A 10,737-nucleotide genomic window follows, 5' to 3' on the forward strand; every position below is an offset into this window, starting at 1 on the left:
TGAATGTTGTGATGCTGAATATTTTTTTGGAGGAAACTGTGATTTTTCAGGATTATTTGACAAACAGAAAGTTCAATAGAACAAAATTTATTGGAAATTCAGTAACATTATAAATACCTTTGCCATCATTTATGATCAATTTATTGTATCCTTACTGTATGAAAGTATTGGTTTCCATAAAGAAACAAAATTATAAAGTAGTATGGAAAATGAACCGGGTTGCCCAGGAAGTGTGAAACCCATAAATCTACTGTTTTAGTGTTCTGTTCTAAATTAGTCTTAACATTTTTTTTTTTTTAGACTAATGCAAAAATCATGAATCCAGATATTCAGCTCAGGCATTGTTTCCCATTTCTTCTGAACTCTCCAATTTTTGTAATTGACAGAAATGTCCTAAGCATTTTTTCCCCTCAAATTATCATGCAGCACTAACAATTTAATAAGCTGAGGAAACAGAGCTGCTTTCTGTAAAATCCTTTATTAGTTTTATTATAATATCATCATTACATTATGAGTGTAGAAACCAGCTACAATCTCAGTCTTGCTCATAAGAAATCTCTGTTAGCTGTAAAATAACAAACAAAAGAAAAACATTCAACTGCTGAACAGCAGAGCAGGGATAAGCTGTGTAATCACATTGGGTAAAACAGCTGAAAAACTGAAAACCAGTAGCATTAAATCCTTCACATTAAATCCTCGACTAGCTTTGGGGAACTGTTGTCTCTTATCTCATCAAAGATATGTTGTTAAAAAGTAGAAATGTGTTTCTAGAAATGTAGAGGAAGCTGTTCTGTCAGTTTGGAGTCCTGAATCTCAATGTCTCTCAACCTGCGGCAGACCGGCTCATTATTTTACGGATGAGCCGCTCACTTCTGTTTAACTTTGTTAAGACGCTGCTGTTGTTCTCGGCGGCGGTTGAGGATCTTGGTGCTGGCGCGGAGTTTGCGCATTCGCATGGCTCGGATCCGTACCTGATTGTCCCGGGGAATTTTCCCACCGCTGGCCAGGATCTGTTTAAGACGATCCTGTGAAGTTTTGGTGAGGGTGAAGTCACAGATGGTCGCGTGGGGCTCTGACCCTACAGAGCAGTGGCGGATACGTGGGAAATATCCTTCTGCCCACACCGTTATCTTGTACTCACCTGGATTCAACAAACGCCAGTAATCACCATCTACAGCTGCAAGCGTGTGAAAGAAAGGAAAATATCATTATTTTCAGTATTAACAACATTACTGAATTGCTGTAATGCAGTTTATCTGGCATAGTGATTTCTAGAGCGATAACCGTTAACTAAAACCATACAAATTCTGAATTCTGTTTACATCTCTCAATTCAGCTCTTTGTTTTTGTTTATATCTTGCAATTCAGCTTTCCACTCAGACTTGCCAGAAGAAAAAAACCAGAAGAAATTAAACCTACTAAATAAAAGTATATAGATATATATTTTTTAGAAACAAACTAAGAAAAATGACAAAACAAAATTGAAACTTTACAACAAACTAAAACATTTACCGGTATATAAAAATCTCAATAGCTAAAATTCAAACACAAAATATGAACAGTAACTATAATATATATATATATATATATATATATATATTGAGGCTGAGGTATACCAGATCTTATGTCATGGCCCAGGCCGTCCACCTTAATGACAGCATTTGCAATGCCAGCTCTGGTGTCCTTGTCCCTGATGATGCCCTTTATCCCTCTGTGCACCTGCAGAAGCCAGAAAGAAGCCCATGAAAATGGAAATGGGTTCCAGCAGGATCATGTTCAGTGCAGGACAGAGGGAACGTGAACTGACCTGCTCCATGTACAGCAGGAGAGACTCCTTATTGTTCTCCCACTCGATAGGAAGCTCACTGACATGTGGGAACTTATCACAGGACAATTCTACAGTTATTTCGAAACAGTTCGTGTGGAGGTAGCTAAAGTCATTCATACCTATAAAGCAAAAATAAAATATAAGAAACAGAGTATAAGACATTGAAATTAATTCAGGCTATACATTTTTACCTATCATGTGTTCCCGGGGAATCGAACCCCCAACCTTGCGCAATGCTCTATCACTTGAGCTACAGGAACATCTAAATATTATTCGATTATATTCTATAATCTAAATATCTACACTCTACATACTCATGAATATGTTTTACAAGACATTAACATTTGAATATGTCTGTGTCATCTCTATTAGAGATCCCCAGTTGCAGTTGAATGTTGTTGTATGATGAAGTTACACACTGAATGCAAGCGTGTTTGACGTTTACTCACTCCCTGGTACGGTGTGCCAGTCCGCTCCATTGATGATGTTGTTGTGCTGCTGGAAGTCTTCAGAGTGACAGATCCTCCGCTCAGGGTTTGCCATCACCAGATTGGTGGACGCGTAGACGGTGGCCAACCAACGGAAGAAATCATTGTCTGCGGTGGGCGTGTCCTGGCGAGGGATCCAATCACGTGTACAGTCGAAAGGGTAAGTGACCACCAGCTCTCCCCCATGCAGATTAGCACTCAGTACAAACGGGATGTCCTGCATCCAGCTGATTACAGCACGCGTCTCTGGGGCAACCTTGAAAATGAATGTGCAAAACACACACACACATATATATATACAGCATATATATTAAAAACTTATTTTACATAAGCTAGATGGCAGCTGTTTAGTTTACCAAATGTGCTAAAATAACTAAAAAAAATATATATATATATATAATTCTGAATTCTGACAACTATGCAAAACAACTCTGTATACTTTACAAAAACAAAACTATGCAAACACATCTGCTATATGATGATTTGGTTTAGGGTCTAGTCTAGGATCTTGGTCTGGGTCTAGTTCCAATGTGAGTCTGGCTCCTGTAGCCCCTCCCCCAAGCACAAAAGTGAAGCTGCCTATAATAATCTCATAATCCACAGAAAAGAATTCGGCGTTTGTGTTCTTTTATTATGTGTTTTCATATCTGAGTTTGCATCTATCATCTTGCATGTATCATATTTTTTAATCTGTTTTCTGTTCTTTCACTGCTGTGTATTTTTCCATCTGAGGCCCCGGCAGAGGGAGCTTCAGCTGACAGGAAGTGCTCACATTCTTCAGATCTACTTGACCCCGGTTCCCCTGTGCACAATGTGTCCTTATCTGTACAGCAGACTATTGAACAGTTTAATGAAAGTAACCCTTAAGTCTAACTTTCACTGTTGGTCCAAATAAAACAGTATGAGGGAACATAGGAACCTCTGAAAGAGCTCGAAGCTCTGCTGTTTTCATAGTCAACAATATTCCGCTGCTTATCAATTTTTTTACAAAAAATATAAGCTCTTTTAAAAAAATAATAAGTCAGCTGCACCCAGAGTGTTTTATAAGTACACATACAGAAATGCCAAGCATGGAAGTTTGTTTCTGCATTGGATACAATTTTTTAAGGTAATTGCAACTTTTTATCTCACATTTCTTTTTTCTCACAATTGTGACTTTATATGTTGCAATTTTGACTCTTTTTCTCAGTATTTAGAGATAAAAAGTAATCTGTGGCTCAGTTGTAGAGCATTGTGTTAGCAGTGCAAAAGGCTGTGGGTTCGATTCCCAGGGAACAAACATACTGGTAAAAAAAAAAAAAGTATAGCCTGAATGCAATGTAAGTCGCTTTGTGTCTTATAATATAAGTGTAGAACATTTTTTCAAAGTGGAAAAGGGCTGCCATAGCAAAGCATGGATGACAGTTCTTACGTACTAATGCTTCGGTTGAAGTGTAGTACTCTGGCATGGGAATGTAATGGTTGCTCACTCTCTTCTTGTCCAAGGCCAACTCCTGAGCGTCCCACATGATGTTGTTGAGGTCAGGGAAGTTATGGTTCATGTCGATGCCTTCAAAACTGTAGCGTCCCAGAGCCCAGCCAGAGAGTTCTGAACCCTGTTGAAACAAACAGAAGCACAAACGAGTACAAGACAGTGATCACACTACAGTTGGTTCAGTGGGATTGTAAATAGAATGTATAATCTTAATTATTTGTAATGATAATAAAAACATCCACCTAAACTTCTACATTCAAGTCAGTGTTTTTTCTTCGCTTACCTTCTCATAGGCTGTTTCATATCCGTCTGGGTTCATAGATGGCAACAGGTGGATGCGTGTGTCCTTCACCAGCTGGACGACACGTTGATTGCCTCGGTTATATTCATGACAGATGTACTGCATAAGGTTTAGCAAAAGCTCCCGGCCTAAAACTTCATTCCCGTGCATCCCAGCAACATAGCGAAACTCTGGCTCACCTATTTGCAAACAGTGTTCATTTAAAATCATGCATTCACGACAATTTTATGACAATTTTATTTTTATTATGCACACAGAAAAACATCAGATTGGACTAGAATGTTTATCGATATTATCATGGAAAATTTTGATTGGAATATTTTCTACCCTCACAGAGAGATTAGAGCAGTCAAACTGCTACATTATGCTTTTGGTGAGTCCCCAATAGACTCGGATTAATGATGGAATGTTTATTCTGGCCAAATCGGAGATGAAAAGCAGATGTGTGAAAACAACATGTTACATAAAGATATGATGACTGAGCAAAATATTGCCTAAAAGCAAAGAAAACATCTACTATCTGTGTTAAAGGACAAATGGGACATGAAAAATGAATTCTCTGGAAAAACATAATTAGAACACTGGAATTATGTGTGTGGTCTACTAGATTTAGAGACCTGAATAACTGCTAAGCTCCAGGGTCTTAAAGTGAACACTTACCAAGCTCATGTTTTCCTGGGTTGTCCGATATTTCCATAACGTAAAGCTTCAGTCCGGTGTAGCTCCTCCCAATCGTGTAGATCCGTGTGATATTTGGACACTCGTCATTCACAGACTTCATTAACTAGAGGGAGAGTGACGTGTGTCAGTTCACTTACATTAATGAACAGGATGAATATGAAGGTCTAAAATCACTCCAACCTTCCTCATCTCATTGTAATTATGGTGTCTGAAGTCAAGATCATCTAAGGATCCGCTCTCACTCTCAGAAAAATGTTGGCTGTCAGGATCTAAACATATAGACAGGTTTAGTCAAACTGCACTTTTAACAAATTGGTAATTTAAAACATGAAAAACTGATAATATAACTGTCTTTGATGCAAGATCTACAGTGGAGGTCGACTGACTCGTTGAGGTTTTTGGCTGTCTTGAGTTGCAAATCACGTTAGGAAAAATTGTTAGCCCGAATGCAATGTAAGTCGCTTTGGATAAAAGCATCTGCTAAATGCATAAATTTATACATTTTTAATTAGAATGATTTACTAAGGATCATGTGACACTGAGGACTGGAGTAATGATGCTGAAAATACAGCTTTGCATCACAGGAATAAATGACATTTATTCAAACTTCATTTAAATTGAAAAATGTTTTACATTATAACCTTTTTATTCACATAAGTACAGACTTAAATTATGGCAAGCATAAGAGATTTCTTTCAAAAACACTAAAAAAATCTTATTGACCTAGCAGTGTATGCATAAAAATAGCCTAATGTTTTCATATTCAAAATGCTGTTTCAAATATGAAAAAAAAAAATGGCACAAAAAAAAGTTTCCAAACGCCATTTGCCATCTTGACCCAAATATTTCAAAGTACAGTAGTGTCATGTTGAACCTGGCACTGGGCAGCCCAGCACTTCAGCGCGGAGGCAAATGGTGCCATTGCTAAACCAGGTCTGTGGGTTAATGCGAATGTATTGTGCCACTGAGGTCTCAGGAAACAGAGCCAGAACCGGCGTCTCCAAATCTTCATTCCCAACAAACACCTGCATAGAAAATCTCAAATTAGGAGAGATGACACAGTACACAAATAGAACGGAAAAACTGTAAGACACATGTAGAAAAAAGCTTTACTTTACAAATAATAGGCTTTAGAGATTTATATGCTTCTCTTTATAAACTCCTAAGTCATGTTTTATCCTCATGGGAAGCCCCATGGTTCAGAGCTGACAAAAGTAGGTTACCGTTACTTATAAAACATAAACTCACGGCCTCCTCTGATCCATTCATGCAGGGCTGCCAGACCGATGAGTCATTACTGAACTGCACTTTATATGTGCGGACCCAGTTCAAGCTGCACACAAATAAAGACAAACACACTTTTGGCAAGACGAATATAATGAAAATCCATATATACTGTAAAAGCTGACCTTTGAGAAAATAAAAAGTACATGTTAGCATACGTTGTACAGAAATACTTATTAGTATAGTACTTACTACAGAAATAATATACTTTAAAAGAATATACTTAAGTGCAAACTGAATGTACAGTTATGTGTTTGGACCCTTAACTGCATGTTATTTACAATTAAATTAAAACATATCATAACTTGCTAACATTCCTGTTAAATGAAATTAGCAGAACTGTAACTACGCATTTATATTAAGCTGCAGTTTAGTACATTTAAAATATATTAACTTTATAAAATATATCACACTATATTAAAACGATAACCAAGTGCTATACATGTGCTTTACTATGTGTACATCTTTAAAACAAGGCAAACGATTATTAAAACATAATTATTTAAAAAACATACTTTGAAGAAAAACATTTAACTCATTATTACAAAGTGCACTATTTAAAAGCCTACTTAAGTGTGTTAAGAAACATAGTAATAAAAATGTTGTCTCTCTGAATACATTTGTGTTCCCTTCACTTCATTAATATCATATTATCTGCAAGTACAGTTTTTTAAATATACATTTTTAAGTACACCAGAAGTGTATCAATCAATCAATACAATTAAGTGCACAATTGTTTTTCAAGATAGGATGCTAGCACCAAACTCTAACTGTAAAGGTTACAAAGCTTTAGTAAAAAGGTTACAAAGTTAATGCAATACATGAAGTTTACAGTGGAAATGTGGCAAATGTGATTAATATGTGTAAGAAAGGAAATATCAACTGTAATTCAGTATGCAAACATTATGACACCAAAGCACACCGACAGTTAAAATGATCTACAAACGTTTGAATGAAGCGAGTCTGTGTTAAATGGTTGGAGCTGATTAGTTGCGTAAAAAGACTAATTAGAGCAACTTCAGTGGAGTACCACTGCCTTGCAAGAACTCTAAAAAAATGTGTGTGTGTGTGTGTGTGTGTGTGTGTGTGTGAGAGAGAATAATGACAGTGAAGATGATGAAGCTCAAAGACACACACTGACCTCCAGATAGAGTTTCTGCCCTGGAGGATGACGCCAGTAAAGAGTGTTGGTCTGAGAGCATTCAGCTGCAACCACTGTTCCTGATCCTCCACCCCAGCACACCACGCTCCATCATACTCATCATCATCTTCTATACCAGACTACAAACAACACACGTATGCAAATCCACAACATGCTACATCAAATCTACCTTCAAAAGCCTCTTAAACAAACACACAGTGGGCTGACCTGTATGTTAAGGCGTCCTCTGTGAGGCCCAAGCCCAACGCTCAAATACGATGAAGACTCCAACTGATCATCAGAGACTTTCAGAGACTCCAGACCCAGCGGTGGACAATCTGATAGATTGAGATTGAGACAAACTCATTTGAGACTGATCAACTCTTACTCGTTAGGCCAGAGAGGAGCCTGAGAATGTTCAGAAGGATTCTAACATTGAGGTTCTATGGTTTTCACAGCAGATTCCACAAAGGACCTTTCCATGAACATTACTTAAAATAACTTTTTTTTTAATGTAAAGAACATTTTAATAAACTAAAGAAACATTTTCAATGATAAAGAATGTTTTGTGCATTTTAAATTGTCAATGTATCTTAAAGGTTTCTTCATATTGATGCCCAAAAATAACATTTATTTTTGAAAGTGCTGGGAACAATTTTTCTCTGTCTCTAAATGGTTTCATGTGGTGCTCTTTTGAAATTACTCCAAGAAGTAAACATCTTCTTCTTGTGGGATTGCAGGAATGCTGAGCAAACAAATGTCCGACTGATTCACCGTTATTGCTTAAAACAAATCATTTTTGTTGCTTATTCATTCATGTGTTGCCACAAATTCTTTACCTAATTTTCCCCTTAAGTACACAGTATATTTTAAACAAATGTGATCAAGAAAAATAAAAAAATCTTTTGCAACACAAAAAGTAAAAAGTTATGCATTATAACTAAGTGAAAAGGTATGTGCTGAATAAATTCTAATGCTAATATAAACTGAATAGACACTAGTGACTATTGGAATAAATATTAGTATGAATGAATAGTCAAATATTATGGACAACTTAACTTCAGTTTACCCAAAATGAGTGACTTTCAGTGTAGCCTTCTTCTGTGAAAAACAAAAGAAGATCTTTTGAATAAAGCTGGTAACTAAACTGTTTTGATGACTGCCAACTTTAATTGTACAATAAAAAAAAAAAAAAAAAATCTAAATATCTTCTTTTATGTTCCACAGAGATACATTTCACTGAAATATCACTTATAACAGATCACAGTTATTTTTAAGGCAACTGTTGACTGATCATGAACTCGCCTGGTTTTGCTCCACGGGTCTCTTTGTCCATCTGTTCTCCATCTTCACTGGCATTCCTCTGCGCCTGAGTGTGGTCTTCATCGGGTTTTGCTGTGTCCAAACTTTCAGTAACATTCCCCATCAGATTTAATACTGACTTTAAATCATTAGATTCAGATTTGGTAACATTATTATCGACTGTCTGGTTTTCAAATGAAAGACGGGCATGTGCAGTGCAAAGTATTATTGCAGCACAAACGTGTAGTCTTTGCATAAGCATTTTCCTTCTCCTATAACCTATATTCGTGTCCAAGACTCCAAGCAGAATTTAAAAGTCAGATATTGGAAGAACGCCCCGTAACATAATCCCAGACCGCCGCCACTACCGTATATTGTAGAATAGCGCCGTGCGGAGCGTGATTGTTAAAACAAACCCATAAAGACTGCTGTATCATATTTGACACATAGATTTCTTAGGCTTCTAATCCTTTGTGTAACATCAAAAACATCTATTTTTTATTTTTATTTTTTTTGGTAAGAAAAGGAAAATAATACATTTGTTATTTTAGAAAAAAAATGTTTACGTAAACCCATTTATTTAGAAAAATCACGTCACGTTCATGTCAAATTATAATCTCAGTCATCAAATTGCCTCGCATTATCCACACAATTAAAACTAACGTACTTTGCTTAGACAACTAAGCATTTCAATATTATCATATTAGTTATGATTTTTGGGACATGAGTGACACTGACAACTGATAAATAAAAATGTATAAATCTGAGACTGTTATAAAAGTCTCAGTAGGCCTATCAGAAACTCGTCTTAATAAATTATTTAAACCGGAAAAAGCTTGCGCTATCGCCCAAAACTATTTCACCAACTGTACAGACGTCCAATGTATTTTAAATGAAATGACTTTTAACATAACACATTGTCAAACTGTAAAGCTACAGTAGCATACACAATTATTTTCATAAAAAATACTGTAGCCTACGTCCCCCCAAGTTTTTTTTTAGTTTTTTTTTTTATGTTACAAAGGTCGTAGTTTGCCGTTTCAAGACTGACTGAAATTTTGCCGCATACTTCCTTTACTGTACGTACAACGCACAAATAAGTTAAAAAAAAAAAAAAAAAAAAAAAAAAATACTGTAACTAACCAAAAAGGGTTTTCCATTTTCCAGAGTTTTACCCATGGCCAGACTGACTTACTAAAGGTAACATTTTCTGTTCTACTGTACATACAGCCAGGGGCGGACTTTACCATTAGGCAAAGGTCGGCAATTGCCTTGGGCCCCGAGCTACCTAGGGGCCCCCAAAATGCCCCATTAACTTGCTTAAAGATTTTTTTTTTTTACTTCGTGCAAAATATATATTTCTAAAACTCCATTTGCGAAAAATGGCATCAAATCATTAGTGTCGCAGACAGGAGCCCCCCCCCCCCCACCTCACTACATTGGACTATGGCTTAAAAGAGGCCGTTTGTTTGCATGCTTTGTTATATATTCAAATTCAAAATCATCGATGTTTTAACTATAGAATTGATTTAATTTATCAGGACTCAAAATTAATCACACATAAATACACTTATTTCTATTTTATTTATTTATTTTTAACGCTTATGAAAATAGCCTGCTTATTCAGTCGAGTCTGTTTCTGTTTATTAGCCACAGTATAGCCGTCACATTTAGAATGAATGATAATATCTCTATTTTTATAAAAACTCCCGAACAAAAAACATTATTAGGCTATATTCTTTTATGATAGGCAACGTGAGATAAACTCTCGAGACGAGGCTTGTGAAAGATAATATAAGTTACTTAATACACGATTGTGATAGTGAATAAGAAGCTGACGTCTGATTTCTTCAAGCGGTCATATTTTACCATGTTTACTATGGTAACATGTTTAGCGTGCATATCTTTTTCATCGCTTATAAATATTTCTGCCTTGTATGGTGATTATCTACATTGGATCAAGTTATTTCAAACACTCGCTGCTGACTGAAAGAGAGTTTTGAGCTCAACTTATTTAAAAAAAAAAGTGTTTAATGCTGGTGTTAAAGCTGTTATCTTTCTGAAATGATCCTCGGCGCAGACTCGCTATTTTTATAAAAGCTCCCGAACAAAAATCATTATTATATTTTGATGATATGCAACGTGGAGCTAAACTCTTGAAACGAGACGACAGATAAAATGTTACTTAATAAATACACAATTGTGATAGAGAATAAGAAGCTGACGTCTGATTTCTCC

The 10,737-nt window shown here is 36.2% G+C and overlaps 1 protein-coding gene across 2 annotated transcripts; it reads right to left on the reverse strand.

Annotated features, from left to right (window-relative positions):
• Positions 1-459: 459 nt before the first annotated feature.
• cpxm1a (carboxypeptidase X (M14 family), member 1a) lies at positions 460-8,852 on the reverse strand. Of its 2 annotated transcripts, none has more exons than XM_052613468.1 (13): positions 8,503-8,852; positions 7,426-7,535; positions 7,198-7,337; positions 6,021-6,105; positions 5,647-5,797; positions 4,953-5,041; positions 4,752-4,875; positions 4,074-4,270; positions 3,786-3,911; positions 2,278-2,572; positions 1,808-1,947; positions 1,617-1,719; positions 460-1,177 (listed from the first exon to the last, which is right to left on the reverse strand). In XM_052613468.1, the coding sequence occupies exons 1-13, from the start codon at positions 8,759-8,761 to the stop codon at positions 867-869; spliced, it is 2,130 nt and encodes a 709-aa protein (XP_052469428.1). In that variant the 5' UTR covers positions 8,762-8,852; the 3' UTR covers positions 460-866. The 2 variants fall into 2 exon arrangements, with proteins under 2 accessions (XP_052469428.1, XP_052469427.1); XM_052613467.1 differs by having other exon boundaries at positions 3,732-3,911; positions 8,503-8,851.
• Positions 8,853-10,737: the final 1,885 nt, after the last annotated feature.

The sequence above is a fragment of the Carassius gibelio genome, chromosome A13 (assembly GCF_023724105.1).
Source record: "Carassius gibelio isolate Cgi1373 ecotype wild population from Czech Republic chromosome A13, carGib1.2-hapl.c, whole genome shotgun sequence".
Taxonomy (NCBI): domain Eukaryota; kingdom Metazoa; phylum Chordata; class Actinopteri; order Cypriniformes; family Cyprinidae; genus Carassius; species Carassius gibelio.

Coding starts and splice junctions, on each gene's coding strand:
- cpxm1a (XM_052613467.1), bottom strand. CDS start 8,761: ATGCTTATGCAAAGACTACACGTTTGTGCTGCAATAATACTTTGCACT. Junction 7,536..8,502: donor GACCCGTGGAGCAAAACCAG/GCGAGTTCATGA, acceptor TCAATCTATCAG/ATTGTCCACCGCTGGGTCTG. Junction 5,798..6,020: donor TGAATGGATCAGAGGAGGCC/GTGAGTTTATGT, acceptor TTTTCTATGCAG/GTGTTTGTTGGGAATGAAGA.